The sequence below is a fragment of the Corythoichthys intestinalis genome, chromosome 7 (assembly GCF_030265065.1).
Source record: "Corythoichthys intestinalis isolate RoL2023-P3 chromosome 7, ASM3026506v1, whole genome shotgun sequence".
NCBI lineage: Eukaryota > Metazoa > Chordata > Actinopteri > Syngnathiformes > Syngnathidae > Corythoichthys > Corythoichthys intestinalis.
Window position 1 is genome coordinate 49,960,709 of NC_080401.1, and position 21,650 is coordinate 49,982,358.

General features: G+C 39.0%; 1 protein-coding gene across 2 annotated transcripts in view; it reads left to right on the plus strand.

Annotated features, from left to right (window-relative positions):
- tmem131 (transmembrane protein 131) overlaps positions 1 to 21,563 on the plus strand; it is a 77,347-nt gene extending 55,784 nt beyond the window's left edge. For both annotated transcript variants that reach the window (XM_057840844.1, XM_057840843.1), the window contains exons 25-41: positions 4,058 to 4,130; positions 4,199 to 4,350; positions 4,422 to 4,564; positions 6,822 to 7,011; positions 7,083 to 7,268; positions 10,249 to 10,404; positions 10,538 to 10,938; positions 12,787 to 12,956; positions 13,103 to 13,329; positions 14,729 to 14,859; positions 14,932 to 15,084; positions 15,365 to 15,509; positions 15,580 to 15,695; positions 17,596 to 17,677; positions 17,747 to 17,850; positions 20,626 to 20,777; positions 20,846 to 21,563. In XM_057840844.1, the coding sequence (XP_057696827.1) occupies positions 4,058 to 4,130; positions 4,199 to 4,350; positions 4,422 to 4,564; positions 6,822 to 7,011; positions 7,083 to 7,268; positions 10,249 to 10,404; positions 10,538 to 10,938; positions 12,787 to 12,956; positions 13,103 to 13,329; positions 14,729 to 14,859; positions 14,932 to 15,084; positions 15,365 to 15,509; positions 15,580 to 15,695; positions 17,596 to 17,677; positions 17,747 to 17,850; positions 20,626 to 20,777; positions 20,846 to 21,127 (2,863 nt within the window). In that variant the 3' untranslated portion in view covers positions 21,128 to 21,563. The remainder of the gene's footprint in view (positions 1 to 4,057; positions 4,131 to 4,198; positions 4,351 to 4,421; positions 4,565 to 6,821; positions 7,012 to 7,082; positions 7,269 to 10,248; positions 10,405 to 10,537; positions 10,939 to 12,786; positions 12,957 to 13,102; positions 13,330 to 14,728; positions 14,860 to 14,931; positions 15,085 to 15,364; positions 15,510 to 15,579; positions 15,696 to 17,595; positions 17,678 to 17,746; positions 17,851 to 20,625; positions 20,778 to 20,845) is intronic.
- The last annotated feature ends 87 nt before the right edge of the window (positions 21,564 to 21,650 follow it).

A 21,650-nucleotide genomic window follows, 5' to 3' on the forward strand; every position in this document is an offset into this window, starting at 1 on the left:
ATCACCGGATCCACCATATTTTTACATGAGTGACTTCCGGTCTGCCCGATCCTAGCTACCGGTAGTAGTATTGACGCAGAAGGGTCGCGTCAAATAATAAACTCTGCAGTTCTTTTCGCGTGCGTCGTGTTGAGCCGCTTCTGGGACGCGTCTAACACGCGGCTGCACTGCGACTGGTGTGCATTAGCTGATTGACTTTAACGCCCGCGTTTCACTTAGTTCTCGCGGCGGCCACGTCGCGCCGTTGACATTTCTGGGTTATACTGTCCTACCGTGTTGTGTCCTCATTATAGTAGAGAAGACTGAGTAAATATAATCTACACAAAGAAACTGTAACCCGATCGACTCACAGCCTCGAAAAGCAAGGGTTACATTACGTCAGAAACTCGTTTGGTACGCCACCGTTCCGAACCGAGCACCACGTACCGAAACGGTTCAATACAAATGCATGTACCGTTACACCCTTAGTAATTAATAATGAAATAATAATTTTAAAAATTGCACACAAATATAGCTTTTAATTACTGACAATGAAATCGGATTTTTTTTTTTTTTTTTTCCCCCCCCTTCAAATTGAATTTATTCATGTTAATATACTAGGCCAATTGCGTGCACTATTAATAGCTCTCCAAGGTCAACATTGTGATTGTGAGCAATAACACATAAAGAGTGGAGAATATTTAATTGGCACTTTAATTGGACTGACTTCCCTCTTATAATTTATATACATATAACTTTTATAGTGACTCCACTGACCATCACCTGTGAGTATTTATTGATTAATCGACAGCTCAAATGTAGCAATATTTAGACTATAATAACAGTCTATAGAAACCTGAACTCTATATAGGCCATATGACTCTTTCTGATCTTTAAAAAAAAACAAAAACAAAGACTGTGTCCATAAACGTGGACATCACATTTGGGTAATGTAGGCTACAATAATATTTGTGACCCCTCGTTTTTCGCGGTTAACAGGAACCAGAACCGGGCGCAATAAGTGAATAAATATGAAGTAAGGCTGTGCCCACAATTTTTTGGGTGTGTGTTCAATGTATTTATTCTAGGGCTGTCAAACGATTAAAATTTTTAATCGAGTTAATTACAGCTTAAAAATTAATTAATCGTAATTAGTCGCAATTAACCGCAATTCAAACCATCTATAAAATATGCCATATTTTTCTGTAAATTATATATATATTCTGTAAAATAAATTGTTGGAATGGAAAGATAAGACACAAGATGGATATATACATTCAACATACGGTACATAAGGACTGTAGTGGGCATTTCACTCTACTGTCATTTAAATCTGTCTATGCTGTCCTTACTCCGAAGCGTCCACTTTTTCCAAAGCTAGACAGCTAGTGAACGACGCCTTAATAATTAGACTTCTTCCTTTTTCATCTGATTTATTAATAAAATGGCCTCAAACCATTGTCCTCTTTAGACCGTCGTAAAACTACAAAATAAAAGTACACAAGCATTGCATTAGCAACAACGTTAGCTTAGCACGCTATACAGGTTCACTAAACATAAACAAAAAGTGTCTCATACAAAAAATATAACATTTCGCTTACTAACATAATACGTACATTCTTTACAACAACCATACTTACGGACAAATCTTGTCCAAGGATCATATAAGCACAACATTATCAGCCCGAGACGTCGTGCAGCCATAATGAAGAAAGAAAAGAAGAAAATAATAAACCATGTCGCAAAGCGACCACAAGAGTTCGCTGTTGGACAGCGCAAAAAGCCTTGCTGTAAAACTTACCAAAAGGCAGAATACTTTCTGAGCGGGACATGTGCGTTAATTGCGTCAAATATTTTAACGTGATTAATTAAAAAAATTAATTACCGCGCGTTAACGCGATAATTTTGACAGCCCTAATTTATTCACATTTTGCATTGGAAAGAGATATATATATATATATATATATATATATATATATATATATATATGACATTTTTTTTTCACGTTTTCCCCTAAAGTATAATTAAAAAGAAAATATTTTATGTATATATATATTTTTTAATTAATGGTTTAGAAGCACTTCAATATTTTGATAAATTTTAAACATACTGTCCCACCGAATTATTTCCAAACAAGAATAAAGTAGAAAAATGCTAGTCTTTATTAAATGCTTTTTTGAGTGAGTCCACTCAAATCTGCTCAAACTGCTCATTTACACACAATGAGTTGCCGCCGGAACTGTTTAACAAGTTAAACGATGATTGACACATGCAGCGCTTTGAAGCTATGGCTTCCAAGCATCTTTGGCAAGATCGAACATTAAACGTCTGTCATTCATCGTTAACTTTAATAAACAACTCCAGTGCACTGCCTGACCAACAAAAAGCAGCAGGAGGGAGAGTGAGACTACGTGATCGGCTCGCAACGGCTCATCTGTATTTATTTTTTAATTGAAAAAAAATCTGCGATGGACAGAGGGCACGAAGTTTGAAGCACGAAGTAGGGATCCCTCTGTACATATTTTTGGAATAAATAAAATAACTGAAATACACTCTCGTTTTGGCTTATAATACCACTTGTAATTTTTTTGTTCTTCATAATATTTAACTCGTTGCCTGACATGGGCTTGGGCTTTCCAGATTTTATGATTTTAAATTTAAAAAAAAAAAAAAATCATTGAAGTTTTTTCCCCCCCCAAAAAAGAGATATAGCAACTATTATATATAATATTCCATTAATTTTTCTATTAGAAAGTTTCTTGTAGTTTAATGTACTTTGGGGCTGACAGCACAAATAGGGGGAAAGAAAATGTTCTGCATTATATTTACGTTGCTTTTTCACATTGACAATTTTTCTTATTGCCTCTTTAAAAATGCATATTTAGTCTAGAGCTGTCCCGACTAGTCGACATAGTCGACGTTATCGATGACGTAAATCCGTCGACGAGCACAACATCCCGTCGACGGTTAATGAAGGGTTAAAAAAATAAATGCGCGGAAAGTTCAGAATGTCGAATGCTCTGTATGCAAGCGGGGAAAGCGGCACAAAGCCAAAAAAGCGCACCAGAGTGTCCAAAACATTGACTTATTTCAAAGAAACAAAGGAGGGTACTCGTCTGTCCTGCCTCTTCAATGCCAAGCTTGGCTGCACGTCGGCCGTGAATAAACACCTAAACCGCTGTCACCGTTTGTAAATTTTTTTTTTTCTTTCATTTTTTGTACACCAGAGGGTGCTGTCGCCTTACTAAATAATAATGTTTCATTGACAATGGGCCTATAAGTGCTATTAGTATTGTTCTTAATGCTAACTGAAAGGTTTATTTCATGTTATGGTTTATTTTATGGTATAGAAAATTATATAAGGTTAAAAGGTCATAAATATATACAGTCTATACAGTGATTGCACTCAAGGGAGACATTGTCAATGATAAGGTAATAAATTAAGGTAAAGGCAATTCATATAGGCAATTCATTGATATATAAATAAGTTTTAAAAGGAAAAAGGTGAAAAGTTTTCATTACTTTCTAATTGTGTTGTTTTATTTGTGTGCACCGTAGCTCTTACGGTGTGATTACATCAAGGATGGAATAAAAGTTGTAAACCATCAGTTTAAGAGATCATCTTTTCAATCGGGATGCTACACTAGTTAATTCTATCAGCATTTGAACTCATTGTTTATTTGTGATTTATTATTGTTATTTACGTGTTTATTTGTACTTTAATAAATAATTTAAGTGTTCCAATATGTTTTTTGTGAATTGATAAGCGTCAACAAAAATGTCATTGCTAAATTAGTAAACAAAAAAAAAAAAATTTAATTATTAGATTAGTCGACTAATCGTAAAAATAGTCGGCTGACTAATCGGGAGAAAATTAGTCGTTTGGGACAGCCCTAATTTAGTCCACATTTAATGTCTATTGAGCTCTAATATTGCATAAACAATATTTTATTTGTGTATTATCACTCCTGTCAACTCGTTCTTAAAATTTTCAGTCGCTTATAGGGTTAGGGTTTGCTTATAGTGCAGTACTACCTGTTTTTCCTAACCCCCGCCCCCCACTCTTCGCCTTTCTCAGGTGGAAAGCAGCAAATCTGTCCAACATCAATATTGACACAAACACCCTTGAGTTTCAAGTGCAAAGAAACCAGGTGAGTGGTCGCGAGGATCCAGCAAGAGCCTCTGTTGGTCTCAATGCACATATTTGTCCGCTTGCCAGACAACACCAGAAAAGAGCGGCATAGGGTTTGTGGAGGGATCGAGCCGATCCTCTGTATATAACCTGATCCTGAAGCCTGGGGAGGTGAAGTCGTTCAACGTGAGCTTCACGCCCATCCGCAACCACAGCGTCTCCTCGATGCTAATAGTGAGGTAAAGGCCTCAGCTTGCAACACAACTGTTTACTTGTGTTTACTAAGAACACCTCCGATCTTGCTTTTCAGGAACAATTTGACCGTGATAGACTCCATCCTCCTACACGGCCACGGCGCCATAGAGAACTTGAAAGTTGCTGGGAAGAGTCCGGGCCACGGTACCTTTCTGAGGTTCAAGATGACAGAAACAATGCTGAGAGAATGCGTTGATGGTGAGTACTACGCAAAGCCTACAAAGTAAAAAACAACTTCTTATTCATGTTGACTAAGGTTTTTAAGTAGACACAACGGAAATTCTTCTTATTCTCTTAACTCAATTGACAAGTTTGACAAGCATTGTGAACTTGTTTAAATGAGTTGAAATAACTTGGACGATCAAGTTTGTGGTTCTTAAATTTCTGGGTTAACTGAACATGAAAGGATAAGTTGTGTGAGCTTCAGAACTGAATACCAATTTACTAAAATTGAACCTTATATTTCCAAATGTATCACATTGATACACCTAAAAATTCATGATTTTGAGATTAATTCAGAATTTTGACATTTCTTTTTGAAAAAAAATGATGGCTGCAAGTCAACACATGCATCTGCAGGTTCCATGAGAAAAACAAACAGGATTTAGGAAGGGTTATTAGATATCTCAGCGCTTATTACACATATTCATTTTGACTTTTCTTTTTACAAATTTGAAAAAAAGGTTTCATTAAGACCTTGTGTTTCAAATTTTGGGGTTCTGTGATAATTGATTCATATTGCTGGCGTTAAAGGGTTAAAACTATTTATTTGCAGCTGCCTCGAATTGGTTTATTGAGTTGTCATCAAAACTTGAAAATTGAAGTGAAATTGGTTGACTTGAAATTTGATTTCAGCCAACTTTATATTTTACAAATTACATATTGTGGCATACATGGTGAGATTCATGCATCACCAAAGGACTAGCATATTTTCTTGACTATAAGTCGTCTTTTTCATTGTTTGGCTACTACTTTGACTAATCATGCAAAACCTAAACGCTCATATATAAAAAAACACATTGGCAAGTTCCATGCATTAGCTTGTTGTGCAAATCACCAGAAAAAACATTTTTAACAATACAGAAAACCCCGAAACAGTATTTTAAAACTGTATAGTACAAGATTTAAGTAAACTAGGGCTGCAGCTATCGAATATTTTAGTAATCGAGTAATCGACTGAAAATTCTATCGATTAATCGAGTAATCAGAAAAAACTTTTTTTTTTTTTTTTAAGGTAGAGCAATTATAAATATACATGAGAAAAAAAGACATTTAATCCAATATTGAACCGTTTTTAGTCAATCAATGTCTTTATTTTTGATGTACATTGTTGAAAACAGCCAACAATTGCATCTCGGATGTGACTAGAAAAAAAATTCACTGCTTTCACTCAAAAAACTTCTAGATCTTATTAAAAAAAAAAAAACATATGTCTTACCTAAACATGTAATTACGCTTGATACGACACATCACCTGAAAGCTGTGTGTTTTTCCCACAAGTTTCAATTGAATTTCCATTTGTGTCAAGCTCTTTTTGAGTTCTAGTTAAGTTCTAAGTTAGTCTAAACTGTAAGTACTAATAGGAGTTTGAGTTTTTGCAGTGTTCAAAATAAATGTATGATACCTGCTGTATTGGAGCACATAGGGACCAGTGCTACTTGGAGTTTTATTCAGGAATGACTACTGAGCTAAAACTGACAGTTAGCCTTATAATTTTTTAATTTTACACCCTCATCACTCTACAGAGCTGTGTTTTTACAGTTTAAATAAAGCCTGAATGTAAGACATGTTTGCCACGCATCGACAGTGGTCATAATCAATAGAAACCTAGCCCTCCGAAGGGCTAACGCTACATGAGCGAGTGACAGTAACGTTATATTTATTAGCGCTGAGAAGTCTACTGCTTAAAGATGGCAGCTGTTTACTAACGCTGCACAGACGCGGCCGAGTCTGTCATTTCGCATCTAGTTTTAAATGCATGCGATATCTATGAGATGCATTGGACACTACCTGCTACCACACTAGCATCATACGGGCGTAGTTTTTAGCAACGCCGGCGTAGTTTGCAGCAGCTGTCGGCTGCAGTAAGGTTTTTTTAATTTTATTGCTTCTTCCTCTACGCAGGTGACGTCAGCGCGTTGTCCCGCATTAAAAGTAGTCCGGGCAAAACGTGATGCTTAGAGCTGGCAAAATTAAGCGATTCCTCGAGGTGACTAAAATTACTCGGATCAGTTTTTAAACTCGAGTTACACGAGTTGCTCGAGTATTCGTTTCAGCTCTTTAGTAAACATTAGAAAAATAAAAGGATAAACCTTTTACTCAACAAAAAGTTTGAATACTTCACAAAATCAAAAGGCTGTGCTACATTATCTTTACAATAATGGAGTATATAAAACTTAAGTTGTTATACTGTAGATGGAACTGAAGCAGCACACATTGTTTGATTTGGTTTCAGAAAAAAGACCCAACAAAGAATTCACCTTCACGCTGAAACGAATGTTCCGGGTAGAGAACACGGGCCTGCTCCCTATCACCATCCGCTCAGCGGAGATCAACGGTCAACAATGCGAAGGATTTGGATTCAAAATAGTCAACTGTGAAGAGTTTGTACTCCAACCTAATGCGTCGAAAGACCTCATCATACTGTGAGTGAATGGTGACAGCGGCGTCGTGAAATTGCCTCTCCAAAATAACCTCTTCCTGTTTCTCCTCTCAGGTTTACACCAGACTTCACAACATCTCGAGTGATTCGTGAACTCAAGCTGGTGACGTGTAGTGGCTCTGAGTTTGTCTACGTTATGAATGCCTCGCTGCCCTACCACATGCTGGCGGCATGCTCAGAAACACTTCCCCGTCCCCCTTGGGAAATGCACATCTGCTTCATTGTGTCTCTCATCATGAGGTGAGGCTGATATGCTGAATTGCACCAATGCATCAAATTCAGCATTTTCCCCAGAAAACTTAGTCTGGTGAGCTTCACCATGTTTTGGGAAAAACAATGTTTAATTGACAGGAATTTGGGAATTATGACTATTTGGTGTCGGCACAGTGTTGAATTACCGTAATTTCCCGAATATAACGTGCACTTTCCCCCCCCAAAATCAACTTGTAAAATCATGGTGTGCATTATACACGGGTACAGGGATGGAGACAGAAATATATATATATATATATATATTATATATATTTAAAAACCATTCTGTTTTTAATTGACACGGCCATGTCGTTTTGAAGAAACGTACGCGGCGATCCGTTGCCGACCATTACGGTACGTGACGTCACCATTTTGTTCCGGTAATGCTTCACTCTGATCGGTCGAATGATTTCGTCTGTGTTAAATTCTGCTTTTTTCACTCTTCGTAAAGCACAGAATTTAGTTTCTTGAACTCATTTGAGTCTACGTTTATTGCAGCTCCGCAACTCGGACCTTAACAAACGTAACACAACACAGACTTCCAACTATATCTGTCCGTCGGGAAACTCAAACTCAAATAACAATAGTTCCTATTGTTACTGTCGTGTATACAGCGATGAGCTCTCTCGGATTTCCGACTTACGTTCTCACTTTCATTTTACCGTATCAATCCATGGAAGAAACATTTATTCATCATGATGAAACAAGCAAGTTATACAGCAGCTTTTAAAAGAAAAGTCACATGTTTTGTTTTCTCCTGGATTCTGGTAAGTTGAAGAAGTTATCAGATCATATTATTACAGTACATATTGTCAGTTTACAGTATTTTTTAAACTACCAATGTGCTATGCTATGTGCTGTGTTTCACCAGTCAGTAAAATGACATTTCAGTATCTGTACACGAGCTCTGTTTTCTTGTATTCTTCTATTTATTGGTGCTAAAATTAGGGTGCGCGTTATACACGGGTACAATAATTTTCCCTACATTTTACAAGTAAATTTGGGGTGCGCGTTATACACGGGTGCGCCTTATATTCGGGAAATTACGGTAACAAAAAAATATAATGCAATAGCGTACTGCACACTACACGTCACTTCCACTCATTAATATTCATGACGTTAGCAACTGTTGCTAAGGAGGGGACACGCTCGCCTTTGTCCCTCATGCTAGATGCATGTAAATAGTGTACGAACGAGATGTTTACTGAGCTAAACCTAACAATTTTGTCCGAAAATGATGCCCCTGGTGCGAAATTCACTGGTAAAGATGTGGAAGAACATACAAATGTTCAGTTAAAGAGATGGTTTGATTGTCAAGGGCTGAAAAAGAGCCGACCTGATCCACACCTTTTTCCTTACACCACTGAAAATGACGTTCTCCTGTTACAACAAGCTATCCTTTACCACCATATGCCCTGTCTGCCTTATATTTTATATCCTCTGGTTGTCTTACACGTCTGACCGTTCTTGGAGGTAATTTATATTGATAGTTTTGTGTAGCGATCACAAATGCTACTCAGTGACAGCCAACGAACACTTTAAATTTTTCATTAATAACAAATCTTAATTCTATTAATTTACACTTCCCCCTTACTAAAGTTGTTTCTTTACAACAGAAAAGGTAATGGTGTCAATCAGATACCACTTTAATTTTTTCAGGTCATTCATTGTTAGAAGTAGCACAGAAAAAAGCCACGCCAAGAAATAAGTAAAAATAGCAAAATGGCTTACCTCTTTGTCCTCTGAAGGACCATGGCCCCCAACTAAATGTTTACTGCATATGAGAAGTGAATGACTTTACCTTGCTGACCTAAACTGGTCTTTTGTACGTCCGTGCAAGTTGATCTATTCTTCTCATTTTTTCCTCGAGTTTTTGGTGTCGGGAAACATATGAAGGAAACATCATATGTCGTCATGTCTAGAGTCGTTTCTACAAGTTCCAAAGCAACAGTGTTGTATCGGCATTGTTATTTTTGAAAGATTACTGGAGAAAACAAGCAGAAATATAATGGATTGTATGCGAGGGCGTGAGTAAAATGTCCCACTTCCGCGTTACGATGGCGATGTTACGGTCTAAAAATAGCATTCGTGCGGTAAGCTATTCGGTGCAATTGCAGAGTTGGGACAGATTTGGTAACAGCAGTGTTGTTTTCGTCAACAATGACAGTGTAAATATTTCGTCAACAAACAATTTTTTGATGACGACGTGACAATGATTAGCCAAAAACGTGGTTTGAGAGACTAGAATATAATGAGACAAATGCCAGTTTTTGTCTGACATGTAAGATTTGTTGTCTTATCTTGGCACGAGAGTATTTGCAATGTTGCTTTAGCCTTTAAAAGTGTGCGGAGCTATCACACAGTAAATGTAACTAACAGCATTAGCATCAACTTAAGTGTGGTGAGCACCCTCTGAAACGCTTGGACAATTTTTAATTTTTTTAACAGTTCGTGGCTTCCACTGAGTGTGTATTATCACAAATTTGGCGATGTCCTTGTAGATGCTGCAATACGTGCTCGTCTGTGTTCATTCGAAATTGCTGGAAACCTTTATTTTTGAACTGCAAACGTTGAATTATACAGACAAAAACATTTTGAGTAACTGTCGAAAATTTGTATGAGATTTCGTTGACTAAAACATGACGAAGACTAACACATTTTGAAATGACTAAAATATGACTAATAAGCTGCTAAAAACAACACTGGTTCACATATTGACCATAGGATGTCTGCTTTTTGCTTTCAAACGCATTGCCTGATTAGGTTAAAATCTGTATGCTTTTTATATATTCTTTTGTAGCACGGTTTTAGCCTTCCGGGTGGGGGCAAGAAAAGCCTTACGGACTGCCAGGTTTATAAAGCACTGGGCTGAAAACCCTAGTTTTGATCATCCCAAAAAGTCATGCAAATGGTTGATTATGTTAGCACCTAAATCTCACAACAATCACACTTTCTGTTTGTCTTGCAGTTTTTTGTTTCTTTTGGTGATCGGCATAGCCTTCGTTGAGGCCCACAACATCTGGGAGCCCTTCAAGCGCCGTGTGTCCGTCGAGCCCAACTGCACCATGGAGACTGGGAGGCCATTTAATCTCAGGGACATTGTGCAACTGCACAGTGATTCAAAGTGAGTGACGGAAAATACACGAAACGAGCCTCGTGCATCGTAGTAGGTTGAGCATTAGTCGGCTATCATGGTAAAGTCATACTCTGTAAGACTCCAAAAATACTTAAACCTGTTACCACTTTTTGCATTCCAGTGACTCATCCCAGAATTCCAGGGGCTCATACACGTCCAGCAACGGATCAGCGCGCAATCGCCAAGCTAACAGCAGGGCTCTGTCCGACTCCGACGTCCATGAAAAGCGCTCAAAAAGCGGCCTCGGACGCCAATCTACATCAATGCAGGCCAAAGGAGGAGGCGGAATCTCGTGCCAGGAAGCCGCCACCGCTCACTCAGACTGCCAGCTGATCAACCGAAAAGCTCGCGGCGCCAAAACGGACCCCAATAGTCACAGTTTAGGATCATCGTCGTCAACGTCGCAAAAAGGAGGCACTGATGATAGTGAATACGCCAGCCTGATCAACACCATGGACACTGACCGCCACCGTCCAGAGTCACATGTAGAAACACAACAGGAACAGAACTCACAAAATAAAGGTACTTTATTTTGTAGGATTTTTAAGTTTTTGGTTTTTATTATTTTTTATATTTTAAATTCCAAAAATAGTCACTTGCCCTCGAAATGGTTAAGCAAACATAAATACCTAATCATGCAGGCTTTCTCAAGCCCTTTTTTAAAAATAATCACAATTAGTGCTGCAACGATTAATCGATTAACTCGAGTAATTCGATTAGAGGGGAAAAAAAAGATTCAAATTTTGCTGCTTCGAGTATTTGTTCAATTGAAGTGGTATTGTGGTGGTTTGTTTTGAAAGTGTTTGCATTTAGTTTTATAAATTTGGGTGGATACACTACCCTCTAGTGGCAACAGTGAATATGACATAACTTATTTCACATGGCTGAATCCAGCTACTCCCTGTTAAAACCAACGTAAGCTCAGTTTTAGCTTAAGCTAATGTTTTTTTTAATGCATTCGTAATTTAATTTATAAGTATATTTAGCTTTTGTTGATTTTTCCTTGAGAATATAAACGTTAGCATTTTATAGTATTTAAGCTAGCTTCGCTATGTAATTTAGCCAATTGTTTTTTTAAAATTGTATTTAGATCCTCATTAATTTTTTTATACCACTTGAGGCTCAGCTCGGGTATTTTTAATTTTTTATGTTCCTTACCCGATTACTCGAATATTCGAATATAATAGTTAGGGCTGTCAAAATTATCGCGTTAACGGGCAGTAATTAATTTTTTCCCATTAATCACGTTAAAATATTTGACGCAATTAACGCACGTGCCCTGCTCAAACAGATTAAAATGACAGCAGTGTCATGTCCACTTGTTACTTGTTTTTTGTCTCCCTCTGCTGGCGCTTGGGTGCGACTGATTTTATGCGCCACGAGCATTGTGTAATTATTGACATCAACAATGGCGAGCTACTGATTTATTTTTTGATTGAAAATTTTACAAATTTTATTAAAACCAAAACATTAAGAGGGGTTTTAATATAAAATTTCTATAACTTGTACTAAAATTTATCTTTTAAGAACTCCAAGTCTTTCTATCCATGGATCTCTTTAACAGAATGTTAATATTAATGCCATCTTATTGATTTATTGTTATAATAAACAAATACAGTACTCATGTACAGTATGTTGAATGTATATACCCGTCTTGTCTTATCTTTCCATTCCAACAATAATTTACAGAAAAATAAGGCATATTTTATAGATGGTTTGAATTGCGATTAATTACGATTAATTAATTATAGAATTAAATACTTGCCTATTTTGAGAAGTTGGTTAAAATGTTATGACAGAAATGTGTATTTTAAAGAAAATAAATTGTATTTTTATGGAAATTGATGTATGTCCTCATTGTGTTAAAGTCAGTATGTATGTGTACTGCTAAATACCATTAAGGTGGAAAATGTATGTGCAAGGAAAAGGTTGAGTTATGAAAAAAGTTGCATTTTTCAAGAAAATTAAGAATATTGATAAAAAAGGGCATCTATTTTGTCAGAATAAGGTAATTGGGCATAGTTGTTTTCAAGGATACTTATAAAATCAAAGTGAAACAGAGAAAAAAAAATCTAGAATACTCATAAAATATCAAATCAAAGTAAAAGATCGAAATAAAAATGTTAATTTATAAAACAAAACTTGTAATATTGCATATTTTAGTCAAGCAAGGACAACTTACAACATCCCATATTCACCTAATCATCAAAATACATTTTATTGTATCAAAAGATAGGAATTGGTAATGGTTAATAAATATATCAATGCTTCCCATGTTTGTGTGTGTGTTACACTGTGTATGCACTTATTTAATTACCAATGATTTTGCGAACCCTGTTGCCATAATGGCTGATCCCCCCCACTCCACAGGGAAGTCACGAGGCAAAACAAAAGCGCAGAAGAAGAAAGAAGAGAAGTTCAAAAACTCCACAGCTCAGACGCCTGCCGACGAGCTGAAAGACAACTTGGCCGACAACGACGACAGCTCCTCCTCCACCACAGAAACATCCAATCCAGACGTTGAGACTATAGTCAAAGAGGTATCCCATCACCCCCTGTAAAAATTAATTTCATACCTGACACTTAACAGCCACTAGGAGGCCTTTCCTTGTTTTTTTGCGACAGGCATAATTCATAACAAATCTCATTATTGGTATGAATTCAACTTTATTTCCATTCCTACCAGGAACCAGTGAAAAAGAAAGGAAAGACAGGAACTCTGCCAAAAGAAGAAACACACTCAACTTGTTTTATGAAAGCCCTACCAAAAGAAGAAACAAATTCAAATTCCTATTGTTTTATGAAAGCCCTGCCAAAAGAAGAAGAAAAAGAATCAAATTCAAATTGTTTTATTAAAGCTAAATCCAAGAAACATGGAGCTGCAAAGAAGGAGGTCCAAGTTGAAAAAGCCAGGTATGATTTCAATTTCTACCATTCAAGGTTGAAAAACTACTAGGGATGTCCCCGATCCGATCAAGTGATAGGGAATCTGGTAAAAAAAGATCAGGTTTAATTTACAGGTGGTCCCCGGGTTATGAAGTACTCGACTTAGGCGATTTCGACTTTAAGACACCAAAGTCTCGTCCACCATTTTGTCTCGTCGTTTTTTTTTTTTTTTTTTTTTTTTTTAAGTACCGTATTGCATAAATAGTACCTTATTGTAGCTCACAGTATCTTTATTTTTTACTTTTAATATGTTTTCTGTCCTCACTAAATGTGAAATTGTTCAGCATTACGAACGGCAAACAAAGCAATTGTGCTTTTTGAAACTTTTTATTTCCTTCACTTTTCACAACGTGTAAAACTGAAACATATATGCACACTTATGTTCAAATTGACACGCATTTTAACAATAAAATTCTTGACACAAAATAATCAGTGTTCAAACGTACATCTAGTATGATCAGTATGTAAATTTAGTGGATTAAATTAGCCTAATTTGCCTAACAAAAGTACACTGGCTTAAATGCTATTAATGCTAGTGTATTTACAATTCTAATAGCAAACTGCTCGCACGTAAATCCACAAACTGTAGCTTTAAATTAATTTCAGATGCATACACAAACATGTATTAGCCGAAACAACTTACAGCCTTATGTGGGCCAAACCAGAGCGCAGCTACTGTATCCTTTATCCATTTCAGACGTCTGAGTCTGCTCCTGAGTCATACAAGACGAAAGTCCAGCCTGACCCACCGCTGTCAACAGAGGGCAGTGTGTCCTCCAATACAATACTCTAAGGACTTTTTTAAATTTTTTGAATATCGCGATATTTTGTAGCCCAAAAGGTTATCGATATGCTCCCACCAAGAATCGATATTTCATTCCAAAAAGTTGTTACTGTAAAAAAAAAAAAAAAAAAAAAAAGAAACCAACTGCTTGCTACCAAAATTTTCCATTAGAATCATGTCTGTAAGCTCACTGGCTGGCATTGACGGTGCTAGACATCCGATTCATTTTGACTGGATTGGACATATAGCACCATCACTGAGACCAAAGCATTAACAGCCACTCTTGTGGGGTCACCTCTGTTTATTTTAAGGCATTTCCAGGTCACGTCCTGTTGATTTTGAGTCACTTCCAATTCATTTGGGGCCATTCTTGCGCCACTTTCTTCTCTGTAACCCCAAATCAACTAGAAGTGACCCATAAATTGTTAAAATTGGCTAAAAAAGCACACCCAAATGCCTTTTTCTCCCCTCCTTACATATCCAAAAATTAAGGTATCAGATCGACTCAAAAGATTTGTGATGGGGACATCCCTATTGCAAACATAGTAAAAAAGCTTTATGGATATGTATTTGTATTGTTAGTTCCCTGGAGAGTTCCCTGGATTCTCAGTACCTGGAGCTCACGGAGAACAAACAGCGCAAGAGCTGCATGTCCAAACCGACCCATCACCTCTCCAGCCCCCCGAGGATAAAACCATCACCCAATCCCAAATGTGAGTCCTACCCCTTCCAACCACTGTCTTATTTTAACCAACCTTAACACGTTTGCCTCATTTTTCCCACAGTGGAAGGGAAACTGGAAGAAGGTAAATCCTCTCTGCTGGGCAAATTACTATCCAGCAGTTCCATGCAGGAGCTCGGTCACAGCAGCAGTTCAGAGGGCGAGAAGGAGTTCGCCTTGCCCGAGTGGGACATTCCCATTTCCAAAAACAGTGTCCGTAAGTTACATGATGACCACGTTAACTTAAAGCGCTTACACACTGTCCGGAACTTGAGGACAGATTTCTTGGAATTCGAGCAAAACAAAATCATGTGAAAGCATGCTTATAATCCCAAGAATGTGATAGAAACCTGTGCGTTTGCTCCCAGGATTGTGTTAAATTTGACTAAATGTGACTAAATGTCTTTCGTTATCCCCTCTGTATGCGTCACTACCTTTTTTATCTTCCCTGAACAGCTTAAAACTATGAAATTCTTGTATGTTTCCAAATAATTCAGAAGCAGACAGTCTCCAACAGATCTCCCTTCAAACATTAAACGCAGACCCCTTCCTAAAGCGACCATCCACAGCTTACTCCCCACCTCCCGCCTCCCCCAGTCTACTGTCCCGCGGAAGCTACAGCAGCGTCCTCAACAGCAATAAGTGAGCAACGTGCTCAAATGACGGCAAAACTCTATGCACGCCAAGGTTTGAACTCATACCTTCATTACAGCGAGGTGAACCCGAATAAAGCTCCAGGAAGCAAAATGTGTTCTACCACGCCGCTACCTGGTAAAAACGGAAACCCCACCTTTGCTGCTGTGGCTGCTGGGTATGACAAAAGTCCAGGTAAGAGCGTATATTTTGTTTTAGTTGGATATTACAGTGATCCCTCGTTTTTCGCAGTTAATGGGGACCAGAATCCACCGGGATAACAGAAAAACCGCAAAGTAGCTCCTCCACCCGAAAAATAATATTTTTGTGTGTGTGTTCAATGTATTTATTCAGATTTAGCATTTAAAAGAGATACATATTACGTGTTTTTTCCAATTTTTTTCAAAGTATAATTAAAAAAAAAATCAATATAAATGTTTTTAAGAACTTCAAATGTAATAATTTTAATAAAATACGTTTTGAAGGGGAAGTTCAGAATTTTTGATAATTAGGCCTAATCTTTAAGTTAGCGGGGGTTTAATTAGTCGGGAGAGTTGATTTCAAGTATCTAGTCAACCACCAATTGTGCAAGTTCTCCTACTTGAAAAGATTAGAGAGGCCTGTAATTGTCAACATGGGTAAACCTCAACCATGAGAGACAATGTGGAGAAAAAAAAAAAAACTGAAAATCACATCGTTTGATTTTTAAAGAATTTATTTCCAAATTAGAGTGGAAAATAAGTATTTGGTCACCACAAACAAGCAAGATTTCTGGATGTCAAAGAGGTCTAGGCTCCACTCATTACCTGTATTAATGGCACCTGTTTAACTCATTACCGGTATAAAAGACACCTGTCCACAAGCTCAGTCAGTCACACTCCAAACTCCACTATGGCCAAGACCAAGATCAAGTGTAGCAGAGACAAAATTGTAGACCTGCAACAGGCTGGGAAGACTGAATCTGCAATAAAAAAATAAAACGCTTGGTGTAAAGAAATCAACTGTGGGAGCAATCATTATCGTGGTGTCAAAACGATGACAACAACGGTGAGCAAAAATCCCAGAACCACACGGGAGGACCTAGTTAATGACCTACAGAAAGCTGGGACCACAGTAACAAAGGCAACTATCAATAACACAATGCGCCGCCAGGGACTCAAATCCTGCACTGCCAGACGTGTCCCCCTGCTGAAGCCAGTACACGTCCAGGCCCGTCTGCGGTTCACTAGAGAGCATTTGGATGATCCAGAAGAGGACTGGGAGAATGTGTTATGGTCAGATGAAACCAAAATAGAACTTTTTGGTAAAAACACAGGTTCTCGTGTTTGGAGGAGAAAGAATACTGAATTGCGTCCGAAGAACACCATACCCACTGTGAAGCATGGGGATGGAAACCTCATGCTTTGGGGCTGTTTTTCTGCAAAGGGACCAGGACGACTGATCTGTGTAAAGGAAAGAATGAATGGGGCCATGTATCGAGAGTTTTTGAGTGAAAATCTCCTTCCATCAGCAAGGGCATTGAAGATGAGACGTGGCTGGGTCTTTCAGCATGACAATGATCCCAAACACACAGCCAGGGCAACAAAGGATTGGCTTCGTAAGAAGCATTTCAAGGTCCTGGAGTGGCCCTGCCAGTCTCCAGATCTCAACCCCATAGAAAATCTCCGGAGGGAGTTGAAAGCCCGTGTTGCCCAACGACAGCCCCAAGAACATCACTGCTCTAGAGGAGATCTACATGGAGGAATGGGCCAAAATACCAGCAACAGTGTGTGAAAAGCTTGTGAAGAGTTACAGAAAACGTTTGGCCTCCGTTATTGCCAACAAAGGGTACATAACAAAGTATTGAGATTAAGTACTTTTGGTATTGACCAAATACTTATTTTCCACCATGATTTGCAAATAAATTAAAAATCAAACAATGTGATTTTCAATTTTGTTTTGTATTTTTTCCCCACATTGTCTTTAATGGTTGAGGTTTACCCCCCCCCCCACCCCCCACCCCCCAAAAAAAAAAAAAAACGGAAACTACGGTATTTACATCAATAGAATTAGTGGGTTGGACTTTGTGCACCAATAGTTTAAATATCTCCACCAGGTGGTTCTGGACCAGGCAGGTCTGAGGGTCAATCAAGGAGTCTGGCACACATGACGTCAGTAGAGAGTGACAGCTCGGACAGGTACTCAACACAATTAGAACAAACGTGAAGTCGTGCGCAACAATCCTAACATGTTTGTTTGTGGTATAGCTCAGGCTTGTGGAGTCCCATGGACCTGGTGAGCAGTCCGAGCTTCCACTCGGCTAACTCCTTCTCCGCTTTTGGGCCCAGCAACTCCTTCAACCTGACAGAAGGTAAGACTCAAATATGATCATTCATAATTGTTCCAAAGAGCCTCTTATTGGCTGTCGTTGACGGTGATAGCTGTCCAATCCATTTTGACAGGGAGGTCTGATTCAAATATATACCAAATTAAATTGATCGCTAACAAAGGGGATGCCCCTGATTCGTTTTTAAAAACTTTTAAGTATCAAGTCATTGGCTTCCAATGACTGTGATAGACATCCAATTTGACTGATTCGAGCCAATCACTGCTGGCCCTCATTCAATGGCTGTTGCTGTCAACGGCAGTGAAACATGATCGCTCAATGGAAGCTATATGTACACTAAAACTACTGAAAGACTTTGCAGAACACAAAATGTACAGCGATGGCAGCAAAAAACAAAATCGCAACTGTTATGTACTTCCTTAATCTAAGTACATGTAAGGCCGAGACTTGCATGGAACAACACTTCTTTATTCAGTGTGCTTCTCAGCATATATGTCACCGAAACATCACAGAGATTCCTTTTATTCTCTGATACCAAACCAACAGGAAGTGCACACTATGGCAACAGCATCGTGACATAAATGTCACATCTCCTCCCCCCTTACATAACATGTCCCAGAAATAAAACACAAAAATACCTCCTGTTTTTCCCCCATTACTTATAAATCCAATCTATCAGGGTCGCCTGTCGCGTGCAGGATAACGACGTTCAACAGTCACTTCCGATTTTCCACTTGCGGAAACAGGTTCCGATACCGTTTCAGGTTCCGTTTGTGCATTGGTTGAATTAGACACAATTACAGCAGGATTGTTTGGGTTTGACACATCCGGTAAGCTAGGCATTTTTGGTATGATTACACTGCTAGCATCATCACAATCAATAGACAGTTCTGGAGTAGTGTCTGGTGTTCCCAACAATTGAACCACATGGCGACGCCAAACACCCATCAGCTGTCTGAACTGTGTATGAAACAGGCCCAGTTTGAGCAATGTTGGTGGCAGGGGCCCACTTTTCCTTACTCTGATAACTCCGGGCCATAACAGAGTCACCAGGTGCAAAAACTCGGTTCTTGGAATGCAGGTCTCTGTACTTGACTTGTTTTTGTGATCCATTTGAACAATCTCTCTCAGGGTTGGTGGTTTCAGAAGATCCATGCCAGTTCGTATCTCTTGAGAAAACATTAGGCTCGCTGGCGATACCTTGGTAGTTGCATGCACAGATGTTCGGTATTTGAGGAGAAATTCGTGTAGTCTCTGATGGAGTGTACTTTGCCCTTGTGATGCTTTGAGAGCATGTTTGAGGGTCTGCACAAACCTCTCTGCCAAGCCTTTGGTTGCCGAGTGATAGGGAGCTCCCGATCCGATCCCGATCGTTTTAGTTTGATTATCTGCCGATCTCGATATTTCCCGATCCGATTGCTTTTTTTGCTCCCGATTCAATTCCAATCATTCCCGATAATTTTCCCCGATCATATACATTTTGGCAATGCATTAAGAAAAAAATGAATAAAACTCGGACGAATATATACATTCAACATACAGTACATAAGTACTGTATTTGTTTATTATGACAATAAATCCTCAAGATGGCATTTACATTATTAACATTCTTTCTGTGAGAGGGATCCACGGATAGACACTTGTGACTTTGTATATTGTGACTAAATATTGCCATGTAGTGTATTTGTTGAGCTTTCAGTAAATGATACTGCAGCCATTCAACCCAAATGCATGATGGGAAGTGGAACCATGACTGTGCGTAGTGCTACCAATTCATATATTTTCTCTGCGTTGAGAAATAACATAAGGTGTTAAGAAAGAGATCAATTGCTACCTTGCTTCTCCACATTGCTTTCCATGATATTTCTAATCGTAGGAAGAGGGATTGTAAGGCTTTAGCTAATTAAAATAAGGCTCCAAAGGCTGCCAAAATTCACTCTACTCATTTTACGCTGCCTTTTAGCTCTCTTTATAGGCAAAACGGCGCCATTACAGATGGAGCGCGACAATGCATGAGTGGGTTGTGCAACGCATGGATTAATTGCGTTAAATATTTAACGTGATACATTTAAAATAAATAAATTACTGCCGTTATCGGGATAAATTTGATAACCCTACCTTAAGCCTAAACTAAAGACTCTGGATGAGTGTAACATATTATGTCTGTAACTTTAAATACAATTAGAAAACGATTTAATCAAATAAAATATATATATTAAAAAAAGGCATGGCCGATATTTTTTTGCCGATTCCGATACTTTGAAAATGACGTGATCGGCCCGATCGATCGGGACATCTCTAGTTGAACCCCATTGGCTTGCAGGAATTCAACCATTTCTTTTGACACAAATTGGGGCTCGTTGTCTGACACGAGTTGTGCAGGGGCTCCGAAACGACTAAACATCTCCCCTAACTTCTCAATTGCCTTTTCCGATGTGGTTGATTTCATGATGGCTACCTCTGGCCACTAACTATGGGCATGAGACTTGCATGGAACAACACTTCCTTATTCAGTGTGCTTCTCAGCATATATGTCACCGAAACATCACAGAGATTCCTTTTATACTGTAATACCACACCCACAGGAAGTGCACACTAGGGCAACAGCATTGTGACATAAATATGTCACAGCAACCAAGATGGCTCAAATGATCTCATTGGAGTACCCTGAGCTAATAGATAATCTAGTGTTAAAGTTGAGAAACATAAATATAGGATGAATTCAAGCTTCTTGTGCAGGCCATATCCAATTAGGTTTGAGTCACCCATAGGCTAAATGGTATTTTTCTGGGTACTTAGTGTTCAGCGAAATAAGCATCCAGAAGCCATCTGAGCCAGAGTCGAACTGGCCCGACTTCAACACGGTGCCATCATCCATCTGGGACATCCCCAGCACGGACCCCCTGCACTCCTGGCCCACCAGTTCCAGCTCGCCCACCGCGCCCACCTCAGTAAGACGCTTCGTACCTCCGCTTTGGCGACACAGTAAGTAATATGTTTTTTTTTTTTTATGTGGCAGTCACTCCTTGGAAGCAGCCACAACCCGTGGTCGCCCGGCTCTACCTTCGGCAACTCCATTTGGTCGGCGAGCACAGAGTCATCGCTGCGTCCCTACTCTCCCGCCGCCAATTCTCACATGCTGACGGAAAACCTGGTGTGCAGTCCGGTGCCCTTGCAGCCCTCCCCGGCCGACGTGGGCCGCACGTACAACCCCTGGAGCATGTGGCGGCCCACGCTCAGCCGGCGGAGCTCGGAACCGTGGCCGAGTACCTCGGAGGAAGCCGGTTCAAATGGCACTTAAGCCGACCACCCCATTCGTTCAAGTGTGCGGGGGAAGGATTTCCATCACTCGCCATCAGATTTTGTTTCTTTTTCCGGGCGCTTTTTATTCACGGTGGGGCCGACACTTTTAGTTTTTTTAACAGAGGTGCACCCCCTTGGCCCCTCCAAAATGAACGTTATGGCTGGTAAGGCTGGAAGTCTGGTTCGCCATGCAGAATCTCAGTTCAGTATTAAAAAGTTCAACGTATTTCATTGTTTTATTACCACGATTGGTAAAATAGAATTCGGCCAATCGCCCAGAAGCTCTGATTGGAAGGTAAACTTGACTCCCATCGGACGTTAAAAAAAAAAAAGGCTCCCCGTTTTAAAAGTTCAAAATAAGTACTTAAGTTTGACGTTTGTCGTACCAGGCCTCCATTTGTCAGAAAATTACAATAAAGAATTTCAGCACAGCACTTCCTTCTTGTCTTCATATTCACTGATTTAACTTGGTTTCGTCTTAGTATTTATCTCATGTTGTTTTGGTCTTGCTTGGTTAACTA